The sequence below is a fragment of the Rhodnius prolixus genome, unplaced genomic scaffold (assembly GCF_049639745.1).
Source record: "Rhodnius prolixus isolate KJV_2025 unplaced genomic scaffold, Rpr scaffold_1, whole genome shotgun sequence".
NCBI lineage: Eukaryota > Metazoa > Arthropoda > Insecta > Hemiptera > Reduviidae > Rhodnius > Rhodnius prolixus.
The window spans coordinates 19,224,340-19,241,927 of record NW_027411581.1 but is presented as its reverse complement, the minus strand read 5'-3'; the positions used below and the strand labels follow the sequence as shown (position 1 = coordinate 19,241,927).

The following is a 17,588-nucleotide window of genomic DNA, read 5'->3' as shown; positions in this document are numbered from 1 at the left end:
AATATCAATCTGCTTATAGTGATGAGTGCCTAGATAATCCAGCCAATCCATTGAAAAGGACTTCTTTTTCCGCTCTAAAATCCTGTCCCGTTAACATACGAGGTGTGGCTATTAAATAACAAAACTGATGCTGCTACTAGAAGAACTATGCATGCGCCAAATCCTAACGACCGACAGTTGTGCAGCGTACAGCCTTCTATTTCGATTGCAGCGCCTCACGTGTTTGTAGAGAAATCAGTCTGATCGGAACCGTCGTTTGTGTAAGAGGTGTTAGTTTCGTTTTGCCGAAAACATGATACTACACATGTAGTAAAGCAAGGAATTGTAGTGAAATTTCACATGAAACTTGGTGAAACCGCTACTGAAACTTATCTTTTATTAAAAGAAGGTTATGGAGATGAATGTTTATCACGTGCGCGAGTTTTTGAGAGGTCCAAGCGTTTCCAAGATGGCCGAGAAGACGACGGAGATGATGACCGCCCGAGTCGCCCTTCCTCGTCCAAAACGGTTGAAAATATCGATTATAATTAATCAACATTACTACCGTGAGGTACTTGCTCAACTCCATGAAAGAGTAAGGAATAAACGACCCGATTTGTGGAAAAACAAGTCATGGGTTTTCCATCAAGACAACGCGTCGGCTCACCCTGCATTGTCTGACAAGTCGTTTCTAGCCAAGTACAACATCCCAGTTTTAGGCCATCCGCCTTATTCGCCTGACTTGGCCCCAAGTGACTTTTATCTGTTCCCCATAGTCAAATCTGCATAAAAAGGATCACGATTTCAGTCCGTTGAAGCTGCGAAAGAAAAAGCGGCACGCGTCATGCTCAGGAGCTCACAGAAAAAGACTTTCAGCACTGTTTTTTTTTTTATCGGGTTGATTAAAAGATTCGAGGTTTTTTTGGCGCTCTTTTTGGAAAGAGCTTTGGAGCTAAAAAGCACACTTTTACCGCATTCTTAGACCTTTCTATGATATCTAAATGATCAGCGTGGCCGAGAACCCAAACTTGCCAATTAAAAATGGTTCCTGAGTTTCGGATTACCGAATCAAATTAGACCTTTCCTAACCCTTGATTAAATAAACAACAGATTAGGCTGCCTTTATGTATAAACAAACAGTAAGTTACTTTCTAAGCCAATGAAAACAAAGAAAATAAAAACGTATTTTTCAAAACAAACTAAAGATGTAGAAACTTTCTGATTATGATAACTTACAAAATTTTAATACTGAAAATTATATACCCTACTGATTTATTTCTGGTATCATAAGTAAAAGAAAGAAGTAGGTCGGAGAAGTGTCCACAGTGTCTTTGGCAAACTATAAAGGCATTGGTGTGCGTGATGACTGCTGGTAAGGGTACGTGTCGCACGTGCCTACACCTCGTAATCGATAAAACACCGGCACTGACGAGTTCCGGCAGTGCTCTTCAATGGTTATAATTCCTTCAGGACAAAGGAGCTACAGAGACACAAGGAGAAGGAAAGGGAAAGTATATAAAAAAGAAAAAACAAAAGGAGAGCAACCTTCACTCATGCAGTTGAAGGATGATGCTGCAGTTGTAAGAGTGAAGAACGGTGTGTAACACACAACTTATGTACGGTTACACTAGAGATTGGTGCCAGTGAGATAAACTAAATAAATGCAACATCTACTAGTACATATTAGAGAACACTTCCAAGAGGTGGCAGTGAAGCAACCCAACAGTCGGCTTTGCGGCCTCCGTTCAACTAAGCTCAGCTTTGTCACGTCCGCGCTATACCAATCCTTCTCTCCTCTATCGTTTTACTTCAAAGATATGCTCTCAGTTTCTCTTCACTCTATTTCATTAAATCTTATTTTTTCCCTTTTTAACTTACACATACTAGGTGATGCGATCGAGGCCCCTGGAGTCCATAAAAAAAAGAGTTTCATACAAACTGGTCAGTACTTCTTTGTGTGGGTATCGGTCTGTGGAATGTTTGGTCAGAGTTCATCTCAAAAATGAAAAATTGCCACTTAAATATTATACCTGGTCTGTGTGCCAACGTTGAACCCGTAGGTAAGCTATCAACTAAGAAAAAACATTAACAGATATTCCCATATTACTATAAAAAATAGATTAATAGTCTTCATATAGTCCATCTGGAGCCATCGATACTGAGCAATCTCTTGTCTACAGGCTCGTTTGTACTAAGCAGTCCACAAGACTCATTATGCCTCTAAAACTTCCGTTCCGGCAAACCGCTTTCTTGAAGAACTACTATTTCCCGTTCATTTTTTTTGGTGACTGAATCATAGTTTCAATAGGTTGAAAAATTAATGTCAGTTTCAGTCATTATAAACTTTATTATGCTGCGCTTTCGACCTAGGGACTAGGTCATCTTCATAGCTAATTTACAATATACTGTTTTACATCATTAGAGGGTTGGTGTGTCTTCTGTCTTGTCTGTTCATGGACTGAAGGTTAGGTTAGGTTAGATTAGGTTAGGTTAGGTTAGGTTAGGTTAAGTTAGGTTAGGTTAGATTAAATTATATTAGATTAGGTTAGGTTAGATTAGATTAGGTTAGATTAGGTTAGGTTAGGTTAGATTAGATTAGGTTAGGTTAGGTAAGATTAGATTAGATTAGATTAGATTAGATTAGATTAGATTAGATTAGGTTAGGTTAGGTTAGGTTCAGTCCATGAACAGACAAGACAGAAGACAAACCAACCCTCTAATGATGTAAAACAGTACATGGTAAATTAGCCCTAAGATGACCTAGTCCCTATGTCGAAAGCTCGGCATAATAAAGTTTATAATGACTGAAACTGGCATTAATTTTTCATCCTACTATCTCTCTTCAAACAATAACAAATAAACTTTAGCGCAACCACTAGCAAAGTTAAACTTATAATTTATATATATTTATAGAACACTCCAACCCTCTTCTCTATTTCGAAAAATCTATTTCTCTATTTAAAAAAAGAAAAACTATTTCACGCAAAACTAAATTAGTAAAAAAAAAAAAAAAAGATGGTATAAACTGGCGTACTGGCTGATTGAACTTAATAAAAGAACAATATAGTAAGAAAATTAAATAATAACAAAGGAACCTTACCCAACTTAATAGATTGTAACAATGGTAGAAGAGAAATTGAATTTCTTGGAACTACTACATCACAGGCTTGTCTTGTCTTTCAAAGCAAAATCACCTAAGTGTAAACAATGAGAAGACAGACCCAATACAGCTATCTTATAATTTTTAATAAACAATTATCACATGTTAATTTATAATATCCGTTATTGGTTAATTAGAAATTTTTTTTAATAAAGAGTAAAAATTGACTGTTTACAAAATGTGATAATGTGACAATTTCAGCACTTATTCTCTATAGTTCTAAAATAAGAAAACTGCTCTAGCCAAATAGTTAGAAATTCCACGGAACTCTTTAAATCGATTTAAACTCGTGTTATTCCCAACATTTTTGTTTTTAAAGTTTATTTTTTATTTTTTTTTTATTCGCGAGGTTTTTTTTAGATGAAACTTGTCTTCATGAACTCACTAGGCACGTTTTACAGTTTTAGTTATAGTTATAGTTTTCTTTTCGTTATAGTTTATTTTCTAACTTTTAGTTATACGTGCGGGAATTTGATTCCCCGACAATAACCGATGCTAGGGAAGGGATTAGCTATGAGGTTAGCATACTGGACTCCCACGCGGAGGTCCCGGGTTCGAATCCAGCAGCTGGCCCTTAGATTTTCTCTTCCTAGGAGCTTCTTACAGCTCACTGTCCGGTGATGGACAGTGTTGTCTGTAACGAGAGAACACTGTCCGGAGGCCGGCAGTGCACTGGAAAAAGCTCCGGGCGCTAATGACCTCAGCTGTTGATGCGCCAAAAAAAAAAAAAAAAAAAAAAAAAAAATAACCGATGCTCCAAAGAGCTACTTTAAATAATACATATACCTACTTTATACTCGCTCTCAACTATGATTTAGGAGAAAATAAGTTTATAAACAATGAGTACTCTCTAGATCAGAACTCCTGGATTATAAAAGCGAGAGGCGAACTTATGTATCTTAATTATAGATTTGTTTTAAAGATAATGAAGGTTCCCTCTGTTCTTTGTGCGATAAGTCCTTGCCAGAGAATTACTTATCATTTTCTCGCTGAGTGTCCGGCACTTAAACGAGTTTCGCATTCGCTTTTTTGAAAAGGAGAGTCTCACAAAAGAGCAGTTAATTAAAATATCTAATTGGTTATCGAAAATGGAAACCAATTATGAATTTTTGTAAATACGCTTGGAATTTCCGTCGTAATTACCTAATTCAATCAAATTCTAATAAATAATGGTATAAGCAATATATTCTGTAATATTTTTGTGATTTTTAAATTATAATCAAAGTTTAAAGCAATTATTGTGATGTTTAAGTATATTATTGTAGGCAACAATTCCACGGATGGTCTTTTGGACCCAGAGTATGTCTTTTATTTATTATGTTCAAGAATGAAATTGCTTTTGTATTTATTGTTTTTTTATTCTAAAAATAAAAGGCTTTATTATTATTATTGTTATTATTAATTTAATTTTTTTAATGATTTAAGGCGCGTCAACATCTAAGGTTATTGTCGCCCGGAGCTTTTTTCAGTGCACTGCCGGCCTCCGGACAGTGTTCTCTCGTTACAGACAACACTGTCCATCACCGGACAGTGAGCTGTAAGAAGCTCCTAGGAAGAGAAAATCTAAGGGTCAGCAGCTGAATTCGAACCCGGGATCTCCGCGTGGGAGTCCAGTATGCTAACCTCATTTTATTATTATTATTATTATTATTACTCGCTCTCAATAAGTACTGAGAATGGTGATACATTTTTAAATTGTATTTTCAACCACAAATACATATTTTTTAACGCTTCTAAAGAAGTCCAGAATATATTTTTTAACATAACTGTCTGCATACATAACACATTCAAAAATGAAATATAGACAATACTCGATATGATATTTCTTTCTGTAAAACTCTCTGATGATTAGCACAAAAGCGATCATCTAAAGGGCAAAATATCAGGCCAGAGTCCCGGCTAGTAATGTCCCTAACTAGATGAAAGAAACTCCACAGGACACAGTAGGCCTCCGGCAGTGTACTCAAAATAATACTTTTTTTTTCATCACACTCGATCATCCTTGTAGAATTCAAAAATTTTACTAGTCAGACACTCATTTAAACTTGAAATTTGGGTGCCCAATCAAAGCAATAGGTGTAGGTAACTAACAAACCAGTATCGTGAGATTGATACTGCACTGATCCGTAATTGGAAAGAACCGAAGAAGTAAGAAGTGGATAAAGTAATGGCTCACAGTTATGGTGTCTAAACGATCTGTCTGTGAGAATAATTACTCTTAAGATCTCTCAAATTTCGGCTGTAAACTGAGTTATGCCGTGATTAAAAGAATAAAATAAAACTAAATAACCTTAAAACAATTAATCTGAACGAGGCGAACAATTGGAAATTGGAATTTTAAAGTGACCTACGACCATTGGAGGGAGAAAATGCTGGGAGTAACCCTTGTACAAAGCGCCAGAACACGTGCTGAAAGCGCCCTATTCATTTAGTGTCTGTCAGGCAAACTTCTAGGCAATTTCCCACCAGTTTAAATGATCGGCCCAAACCACCAATAGAAAGTGACCATTTAGTAAATAATTTTCCTCTTTTTTTGAGTCTTTTATTTTATATTTTTCCTTTTTTCAACATTTCTATTTTTTTTCTTTTCCTTACTCTACTACTAAAAAAAAAATCCTGTAAAAGACCCATAAAAATCAACCAAAGCACTGGTTAACTTCGGAACCACACTTTACCAGATTACAGAGTACCTCCTGTGGCTTTATTCAAACATTAGTTAAGGATTAAAAACATATAAATGCACAACTTCTATTTGCAGGAAAGAGATTAGCTAGGTGGTTAGAGTACGAGGAGATCCCGGGTCTGAACCTATCTGCTGGTCCTTAGTTTTTATCTTCCTAGCGTTTCTTGCAGCTCGCATACCGGTGGGGTGGCACTGCTGTCTGTAATGAGAGAACACTGCCAAGAGGCCGGCAGTGCGTTGAAAAAAGCTATGGTTTTTTTTGTTTTTTTTTGAGAAGACGCCGTTATACTATTAGGATTTCCTCTCCCATAATTGCATAATTATTTAGCTATATGAAATGCATCAAATTTTTCTTGATTATCCAAAATAATTTAACAAAAAACTACATATTATTGACTTAATTAATAATTTTTATAATAATCATCACATTTATTCACAACAATAATAATTTATGGTAAAATCATCATCATACTATCATCTATTATTAGAAAAATAGAACAAACCTTTCGGCAAGTTGACGATGGCTCGATTTGTTTTTTGCACAATCTTCTCAACACATGTATTTTCTCTTCTAAAGTTAACCACTTTCGTTTAAGAGACAACCATCGGAATAAATAGTATTGTTCGTCCAATGTTATATTTTGAAAAATGATTAAAATGGTACACGATGTATGGAGCTTAAATAGAAAACTTTAGGAAAACCCAGAAAAAAAAAAAAACCAAAAACTTTCTCAAAAACCTCTCTTTGACTCTCTCGAGTTGAAAGCCCTTCATTTTTCACAATGGATTTTTCACGTTTGTGAGATATAATTCCCAAATGGTTTTCTCCCATCTACAGGGTGTATACGGAGAAGTGGTCAAAACTTCGGGAGGTGATTTAGCAGCTCAAATGCAATAAAAGATATTCTATTCTTTTTGGCCCGATTCACAATAGTGTCCAAGATATTTGCATTTTTAACTTTTCCGTTGATATTCGCGTTTTTCACCATAAAAACGGCCGTACCTTTTCTATCCTTTGTCCTACAACAAATCTGCTTATTCCAAACGAAAGAGCATTAAATTTCCTATAAATTTACTCAATATCAAGCCTCAACTCGTTCCGCTACTTTATTTTTTACTTCCATTTTATTAAATAATAATTGTGAAAAACTAAAATGGTTACTTTTCTTTTAGTTCCTTCTCCAAAAATTGACATTTGAGTAAATTAGTAGTGAAAAGTCGGTTACGCAAAATCCCAGTTTTCTGCATTTACACCCCTCTGTTCGGGGTAGGGTTTTATTAAAAACCAAAAAAAAACCATAAGACCTTGAAGCTCAATAAATGCGCAACTTTTTCTGAAATTATGTGACTCCTTGATTTATTAATCATTGAAAAAATACAGTTGAAAATTTTAACAAAAATCATCGAGAACGAATTTTTTAGACATTAAAGTAAAAATTTCATTATTATAAGAAACGTTTTGAAGCTCTGTATTGAGCAAATTTATAGGAAATTTAATGCTCTTTCGTTTGGAATAAGCAGATTTGTTGTAGAACAAAGGATAGAAAAGGTACGGCCGTTTTTATGGCGAAAAACGCGAATATCGACGGAAAAGTTAAAAATGCAAATATCTTGGACACTATTGAGAATCGGGCCAAAGTGAAGAGAATATTTTTTGTTGTATTTGAGCTGCTGAATCACCTCCCGAAGTTTCGACCACTCCTCCGTATACACCCTGTAGATGCCGTAAGAGCAACAACATTAAAACTTCGATCTATCACCCCAATATATTTTTTTTTAAATTAATTTTTCTAAAATACTTTTCACTCAGTGAAGGTTACTTTTGAAAACGCGGCAATAATCTCATTGATTTAAGCTTGATCATAATTTGCAGACAATATCAGTCAATCACTTTTGGTTTAGGTTAGAGTCGTAATATTTGTCAGGAAATTGCATGTTGTTTACTAAATACAATGACAGCCATAACAATAACAATTCCTAAATAACAGATAACAAATCAATCACATTCTACATTTGTGTAAGCATAGGGACAAGAAACTATGATCAACTAATTAATCAAATTCTGTAGAAGGAAATGGTATGAAATTGCCAGAGTGCCAAGTTAGTAAAACCAGTTGGAAATGGTTAGTTTAAGTAATGCAGTTGATTAATATAAACTAAATCAAAACTGAGGGGTTTTTCTTTCAATCCTCCCAGGAAATGTCTTAACTTACTAGCGAACTATTATGTTCTTATAACCAGCTATGTCTACAGAGAACCTTACAGCTTCAATTAGTATTTCTCAACTCGCGGCAGATAAACTCCTTACTTTGAATTACTCTTTACATTAAAAGAGTAATGAATCTTTGATGAGATCTAATGAACAAACATATCGTCCCAAAAATATTGTTATAAAAACAAATCTAAATTATTTTCTAATTAATGTATGCCAGACATTCTCATGACGAATCTAATTTTCATACTTGAAACATTAAATGAAGTAACATTTAACATCTGTCTGCAAGCATGAATAACTAAGCTGACTAATTCTTCGGTTACTAAAAGAAAAAAATAAAAAAATAATAATAATAATTAATATTCGATTGTATAATTAGCCATTACATTATTGACATTTCCTGACTATTTATGTCCTTCATTAGGAGGTTAGAAATAATATATAAGTATGCAGAGGAATGGACCACCCATAGTTCAAAAAATCCCCTATTGGCCAGCTCGGTAACAGATGTGCAGTTAATCACGTATTGTGTTCAACTACAATAGCATCGTTAAAAATATCATATTATAAGTATTCTGTTTTTTACTAACGGTTAATTTCAAAATTCTATAATTTTTGAAAATTAATGATTGATTATAATAATTCATTCATAATTATTCAATTTAAATGAAAAGAATTGTTTTTAATAATTAAAAATGTCAATAATTTAACAAGAATGGTTGAAAGTCCACACCAGATTTTTCTGGTTATGACCATTACAAAATGGAGATAACATTGTCTAGGATCTATTACATTAATTGTAATGTGTTTATAAAAAATTCAATAGTTAATAAATTGAACTCGGCGGACGAGTCAATTTATAAGGGAACAAATTGGAGATGCGACAATCTAGAAAGTTTGAAACCATGGTATTAAATCAAATCCAAAGCCAAGGCCAGGGAGATCTGCCCAGCACTGCCATACATTTTAGTTTTGCCGTGATTGCACTAAAACTTATCTAAACTACGTGTTGAAATCAATACCGTAATTAATATTATATGATATCTCATCTCAAAGCAACTACATCAATTCAATTAAAATCACAAAACTATTTAAGACAAGGATAATTACATTTAATTCAAAAATAATTCACACTTATTAAAGTACTATTCACACATAATATTTTTTATTATAACAATAATTAAAGAACAATTATGCTGAATCATACCTTAGAATTGTTTGGCCATAAGTAGAAAGGCAAAGAAATCAAGTTCAAGGTGACTCACAGGAAAAACATTGCATTCATATGCAATGAATTCTTCATAGCGATTTAATGAGCTTCATTGGAATTTGAATAAACTTTCACTGTGTTGCTAATATTTTAGAATTGTTTAGATTAGTTTAGGCGTGATTATAGCTTTAAATTCTTGCTTTTTTAAGTTCGTAACAATATCTCTGTCGGATTCATTATAGTTCCGTCAGAAAAATAATAATAATGTGTAGGGAAGGGATTAGCTTGGTGGTTTGTGTTTCTGGATTCCCACGCGGCAATCCTAGATCAAATCCAGCTGTCAACCTCTAGATTTTCTTTTTTAACTAGTTTCATACAGTTTTCTCTCCGGAGATAGATAGTATTGTCGTTCAGTAAAGAAAAAACATTGTCCGGTGATCACAATTGCACTTGATAAAAACTCGGGTGTCAATAATCTCTGATGTCAAAGAGCCTTAAATTATGCACACAAATAATAATGATAAGGCGCATGCACAAACAATTTAAACAAAAAAAAAAATGAGAACACAAAATTAATTTTCTAAAACAACTTTGTTGATTGGGATGGCTAGACTCTATGAAAATGAACAAATCACTTTTTGGCATCGAATACGTCATCGTTGATTTTTCTAATGTGAATGAAGGAGCCAATGCGACAATTTAAGGTCTATTATTTACGCTGCACTATTCTGCAAGCCATAAAAGCTACTTCATAAAGAAAAATGCTCTCACGTTAACCGAATTTCATTTTTTTTTCAAAACCGTTATCCCAGTTCGATCTAAAGTATTAATCAAAAATCTACCGAGTAAAATTGATTTTTGAAGATTTAAAGGAGCTCTATGGTTAATAGATGAGTTGTCTGCAACTGTTAGACATGTAACTTTTATTATACGTATGCTTATTATAAGAACAATAGGATCTTAGAGAAATTTGGGATTCTCAACAACATAAACAACCTTGCAAACTTAGGTTTTGGGGTGTTTTTGAATTAAAAATATAACAGTATATGGATAGGACTAACAGAGAGATGAAGAAGTTTAAAGGAAAAGAAGTACAAGAGGCTATGATCACTACAGATACTATGAGGGAAGAACACCTGGATGGGCCAATAGTGGGAAGGAATCTGCCAGAATGGGCATGTCAGTGAGGACGTCTGAATAAAGTCGAGACGGACGTCCACTTTTAATTTAAAAAAACACTCCAAATCTTCAGTTTGTTGGGTTTTTTTTTTAATACGGCTAAAAATCTCTAAATTTTTCTAAAATTCATTTTATGGCTAAAATTGATTTAAAAATCCTATTCTCCAAATGTTAAGTTGGTGTAATTACTCCAGAAGTGTTTTAAATAATTAGAAATGAACTGTTGCAGTTCAAAGGACAGAATTTGTTGGAGGTAAAGGCTCTGAATGGATTGTAGAGACCAAAGTAATGGGAGTACAGTCTTGATTACTCTATAAATTGCAAAAAACCAAAACCCTTGAAGACTTTTTGACGATGCTGCCTTGTGGTGTGCAGCAAAGTATGTGGAATTTTCGTCTCACTGCTCAAATAAAATGTCCAAGATGGACAAAATGTGTACAGTTGGGTTCAGAACAAAGGTGCTTGAATGAACATATGGGACATTGACTATGTCAAGAACAACGTTTTTGGTGGAAGATGTTCTTGGTGACAACTTGAAATGTCTTTTAAAAAATTTCAGCCTAAACTGTCTCAATTAGCGTTACCTTTTTCTCGCTGGCATAATGGCACCTAGTTGCTTGCGTAACCAAAAATCAATTTTAATTAATCTGCTTAATGGGAGCGAAATGCGTTTAAAATTTATATGTACATTTCTTAGCGTAATTTGCTAGAGAGAGATGGGGCCTGAGTTACGTTTTATGTCCGGTCTATTCCAAAAAAAGATAAAGTGCCTCAGAACATTTTGAGGAATCGCTCATTTTGTTATGCACATTACATTTTTCCTCTGATCACAACTGTTTTAAAAAAAAGGAAGAATAGACAAGAGAGGCGAATAAGAAATACTGAAAAAGAATAACAACGTTCCAAAAATAGAGCAGGACAAAACTGAGGGTAATGCCTTCATTGCTTAGCAATCAAAACGCTCTCTTTGCTTATCCAAGGTTGTCTGTGTTATACTGTTCATTCAGAATAACTACAGAAACTGTTTTTAAGTGATCAAATTAAGAAATTAACTAAAAATTTCACCTCGGGACTTCTATCACAAAATCAATTCGTGTAGATAGTAACTGCCATCATTCTCAAATTCAGACCATATTTCTTTCTAGCAACAGGCATCAGAACCAAAGGATATACTTCGAACAAAAATTGTTCCAAAATAAAATGTCACACAATTATCAAAATTTAAAGTTGGTAAAAATGTAAGTCTCTACAAATCGCTGCGTTTCGTAGAAACACACACAAAAAAAGGTATTTTGACCAGAGGAGGTCTAGTTCTGGGTGTAAAGCAAGTTGAAAGGCTAAATGGATGAAAGAAAGAAGACAAGCTAAGCTAAAGAAGGAGCCAAGGTTAAAAGTATTTGTTAAACAGGATGAATAGTAGTGCGGCGGTGGGACAGTACAGCATGGCCCCAGAATGGTCGTATCATGATTACAATAATTGTCTGCCCTATGGGGAGTCCTGGCCTATATCCATACCCATACCTCAACTATCCATTTAACAAGCAAATATCCCTAGCTTACATGTATACAAGTAGATAATACGATAGATTAGTAATTGACCACATTATACTTATTAGCCAAGTTCATAGATAGAAATTTTTAATTTTTAACTGTTTAAGTGGAGATATTAACAAGGGATGAAGGTAGAGATACTACTTAGTGAATGAAACCAAATTTTTTTGCGAGCCTAATTTTATCTAGAAACGAATTTTTGGCGGAAAAAAGGACAGAGTTCTGATGGCCATTGTCAGGGCGCATACAATACTAGTTATACTAAACAATTACAGCAGATCAAAAACTACCAGAGTAAACCAAAGATATTGAGAAGGATGAACATACTGAACTCATCTTTCCAGGACATCAGGTTTAGGTAATGTTAGATTAGACCAGGTTATTCACCTGAAACCTAACCTGAAATGGGGATATTTCGAGCAGTTAAAAGTATTTATCTAAGCTCAAGGTAATCAAGCTCCTTTCTGAAGTGCAACTTCACAATAGTGTACGATTTCACTTCCGTATTTAACATTAAGAAGCATTAAAAGCATCGATAGAAATACAGATTTGAAATAAACTGAAAATGCTATTTTACAGACAAGGTTACCCAGTTTTTCTCCCAAAAAAACGGCTCTAACAATTACCATTAAAGTTAAAGCGCTAACACAGGTTATATTATAAACCAATCTTTATTGATTGAAACAACTTACTGGGTGAATAATGTTTTTAGGAGGTTCAGGCTGCTACAGATGTAACTTCGAAAACATATTTCCGAGCTTGAGGATGTAATTTAAAACTCTCGAGTACTAGATCTCAGCAATCATTTTGAGAAGGTTATTTTAGCACTCTCAGTAAACTGAGACCTTTTCACAAATAAAGTTTTAATATTCGCGTGTTTAGGCGCTATGTTGTTTACAAAAAAGGTAACAAGAACAACAAGAACAAGACCAATTTTTGAAAATGCCGTTTTTGCACATTTTCAACAACTTTTTTCTCGAAATCTTCAAGATCTGGGTTGTTGCAAAAAATTACAGCTAGAAAAGAGGATTTGCCCTATAATTTAAAGAAAGTTTAGTATTTTATCTTTTATAGAAAAAGAGAAAAAAATTGTCAAATTTGGGTGTTTTTCAACGTTACGCTTTTTCGTGCACTTTTTGACGATCAACCCTTATACAACTGTCCTACCGGACAGTTTTAATATGCAGCAAGAGAAACACGTGTGAATGTATTATTTATCATTTAGTAACAAGAATTTGAAATATTCGAGGATACATGCGTACAGGTTACTAAGTCTCCAGAAGCAGTAACACTGATAGTTGAATTCAAAAACACTTTTAAGCTTAATTTCTTCAAATTCAATATTGAAATAGCTCAGTAATTGATAAATGGTGGTACAAAATAATTCATAGATAAGATAAGTCGTGTACGTTTATCCAAGAAGTCAAAGCAAACTTTTCTATAGAAAGAAAATAACTAAAAATTATAGTCTTAAATAGCATAACACTAGTCCGACAACAGAGTGATAAAAATTATCCGCTGATTTAACAAAAAATAGAAAAAATAAAACAAGTAAACACAGGATGGCAAAGAGAAAAAGGCTGATTTAGTTTGAATACAGCTGGCAGTGTTAACCGCGGTTGGAAAACCACAAACCTGGGTACGTGTTCACTCTAGCATCATTTATGTATTCCCAACATTATGTGGTCTATTTCTGACCTAGGCCAAGCATCCTAAATACTAAATTTGATATTCTTTATAAAACATTAATTTAATTTAATTGCAATATCTTTCTTTCAATGCATGTATCAGCGCGATTATTTCCAAATTTGTGGGAAAAAAAATCTTCCTCAATAATGTCCTCCATAACTACGAATGTAGGAAAGTATATTAGGAAAGTAATGCCTATTTTTTAAGGCAGGCTTAACGTCCAACTAACAATTAGGTGTCGTGGACGGAGGTGGATATCAAACATACTTTACTGTAAATTTCTTTTATTAACCATTAAATAAAAAATCCAAGGCCCACGACCGGGAATCGAACCCAGTACCACAATACATATTAGCTTTACAGGTCTCGCTTCTAACCACTCGGCCACCGTGGCACCTGAATGTTACAATAATATTTGATTCTTATAAAATTAGAAGGAATCTATCCATCTCCTCTTACAGGAGAACCTTTAATCAAATTTTTAGATTTATTTGTTGAATATTCACTAAACAGAATTTAAATAAATTGGAGCCGTTTACATGAAAATCTTAAAATACGGAAGATCTATTCGGGAAAATGGCACCTTCGGTCAGCCAATTTTCGTCAAATCAAATATTTAAAAAAATAAAATAAAATACTGTACACCGAAAGAGGTTAATATATTTTTTATGAGAACATTCCTTCATGACGATTCCTTCGAATCATCAGTTGATGTAATACTGTACAGCACATCAAAGACTGTAAATATATTTGCTCACCAGTTCTCCTTATGAAAAAAAAAAGAACACAAACTTTTTCCACCTCAAATGATTTCAAATGATCTGTATACTTATGAAATCGAGCTGCAGACAGTTTTAATTGAGAATCTCTGGCCAAGCGATTACACTCGTCTTAACGACAAGACCACACCTGTTCAGAATTTAACCTTGGAAGTTTAGCCAAAGCGGTTACTTCTATACTTCTTTACCAAAATGAATGACCAACACTTCTTCAGATTTTTTCAATTTATGCTTAAATTTTTAGTTTGAATGAATTATTTTATTTATAAGTGAAAACAAATTACAAATTATTTGTATTTTCTTTCCGTCTCTGAACTTAAAGATTTCGATGTGCCTTTATGTTTTCTGTACTTTGTAAATATTAATTACATGTTCTGGAATTTGAAAGAATTTAATTTTCCATGTTAGTCCCAATTAAGAAAATATAAAATGTTTCCTAAATTAAATTGTTCTTAACCGGTAAAAATGTGCACACAAAGAGGACGAGTATCAGACTGCGTTAATTTTAAACCAAAACGGACAGTTTAATAAGAAATTGTAACTTCTTAAAGTAAATTATATCAATTCATTTGGAAATTTTCTTCAGTTAAATAAATAATTCATTCAAATAACTTTTGAATTTAATAATTATTAGAATTTTGCTCCTGGTATTTTTAAAAGCCTTACACTTAATTGTTCATAATTTTAAGTTAATTATGATTGGATAAGTAATCGATTTAATTATTCAATTAATAAAAATAGTCTTCAAGTGTTAAAAAAAATATTTCCTCACTTTATATAAACAATAATTCCTGTCTAAGCAGGTATCTTGATGCAGGGTAAGAAATCAAAAAATGAAGTGTCTGAAATTGTTAAAATAATTGGTAAAAACTGTCTTCACTTTCTTGTTGCTAGATTTTGAAAAATCAACTATACTATCGCTAAGTTTTTGATTTAAATATCCTCCATTGTGTTTTACAAGGCAGCAATAATTTCAGTTTTTATCAGCAATGTACTTTCTTTAAAAAAACGTTACGTATGTAACCCTCACTGTGCCAATTCAAATGTTATAAATTTACAAATACGATATAATCAAAACTGTAGATTTGTAAAAACTTACCTTAACACCACCACCTCTTGCAGCTCCCTGAAACAAATAAGTATTGTTTAAAAATAAACAATAATAATATAGTACCAAAAAAATGAAGGTAATCAAAAATTAGCCTTAAAATTACATTAATTACTTTAATATACATATAATACATTATATAAAATATTTACTCAAATTCATATTCTTTACAATGTGGAAGAAAGATAATGAAAAATAATAGAGAACATTAAAATGTTTAAAAAGAATTGCACTACAATCAGAATCAGAATTCTAAATAGGAATTATTACTAAAGAAGTCCAGAAGACGCTCCGCTCCCACTGGAGAGGAAATCTCTTAATTTAATTTAACAGACAATCTTAAAACAATTTTTCCAATTCCTGAACATGAACATGAACCATTGCTTTTAGAAGTGACGTACGAGGGTCGTTTGAAAAGTCCGTGCAAAAATAAAGACTACTTAATTTTTTGGGGTAAACCTTTTTTATTTTTTAACATAGTCTCCTTTTAGGCTTATACACTTCGTCCAACGCTGCTCTAGTTTGTTGATCCCTTCCGAATAATAGGATTTGTCCAAGTCTGAAAAATAGCCATTCGTTTCTGCAATCACCTCCTCGTTTGAATAAAATCTTTTTCCCGCCAGCCATTTCTTCATATTGGGGAACAAATAGTAGTCCGAGGGAGCCAAGTCTGGAGAATAGGGGGGGATGTGAAACGAGTTGGAACCCTGTTTCCATTAATTTTGCGACCACAACTGCTGAGGTGTGAGCTGGTGTGTTGTCGTGATGGAAAAGGACTTTTTTGTGGGCCAATCGTGGGCGTTTTTCTTGCAGCTCGGTTTTCAAAGGGTCAATAACGATGAATAATATGCACCTGTAATAGTTTTACCCTTTTCCAGATAGTCGATGAGGATTATTCCTTGCAAATCCCAAAAGACAGTCGCCATAATCTTTCCGGCCGAAGGAACGGTCTTCGCCTTTTTTTGGCGCAGATTCCCCCTTGGTAACCCATTGTTTAGATTGTTCTTTGGTCTCAGGAGTGTAGTGATGTATCCATGTTTCATCCACAGTGACGAAACGACGCTTAAAGTCCTGCGGATTCTTCTGGAACAGCTGCAAACCGTCCATGCAACACTTCACACGATTTCGTTTTTGGTCAAGCGTGAGAAATCGCGGCACCCATCTTGCGGATAGCTTTGTCATGTCCAAATGTTGATGCAAAATATTATGTATCCGTTCATTCGAGATGCCCACAGCACTAGCAATCTCACGCACCTTCACTCTTCTGTCATCCATCACCATATCATGGATTTTATCAATAATTTCTGGAGTAGTAACCTCAACAGGGCGTCCAGAACGTTCAGCGTCACTTTTGCCCATATGGCCACTCCGAAAATTTTGAAACCACTTATAAACTGTTCAAATCGAAGGTGCAGAGTCACCATAATGTTTATCAAGCTTCTCTTTAGTCTCCTGAGGCGTTTTGCCTTTCATAAAGTAGTGTTTAATCAACACACGAAATTCTTTTTCGTCCATTTTTTGAAAATCACTCGACTTCCTCGATTCAAACGAATGCCAAACACAAAGAAATAGACCGATCTGGCTGAAACTAGGTGTGTGCTCTTCCAAGAGATGCTACTAACTAAACATAACCTCGATACGCGCCAGTAGTGCTATCTCTCTGACTTTGCACGGACTTTTCAAACGACCCTCGTATATATTCTGCAGTAATCTACCTTAAAGAATAATACGATGTAGATATATTGGTTTTTATTTACAATTATTCCTTCCTTACATGAGTAAAGAAAGGCAGGATTTCTGTTTAAGTACCTATTATATTTTCGTTTTCAATTAAACCATCCGGTCAGAGTAGTGAGATGTAAAATGACAGAACTACCTTGGAAAAGGTCTTTATATTATTAATATAAATACAAATTCTTATATCCGTCGGCAAGACTTCATTATTTTGATACACGTTAGTTTTGTTCCCCATTTCAACTATTCAAGGACAAATTAGAGATGAATTTTGACTCGAAACTGAATCAAACGATTTACA

General features: G+C 33.9%; 1 protein-coding gene across 1 annotated transcript in view; it reads right to left on the bottom strand.

The window, feature by feature from the left end:
* Tet (Ten-Eleven Translocation (TET) family protein) overlaps positions 1-17,588 on the bottom strand; it is a 220,386-nt gene that overhangs the window by 46,195 nt on the left and 156,603 nt on the right. The window contains exon 4 of the mRNA XM_074133399.1: positions 15,545-15,571. Coding sequence (XP_073989500.1) covers positions 15,545-15,571 — 27 coding nt within the window. The remainder of the gene's footprint in view (positions 1-15,544; positions 15,572-17,588) is intronic.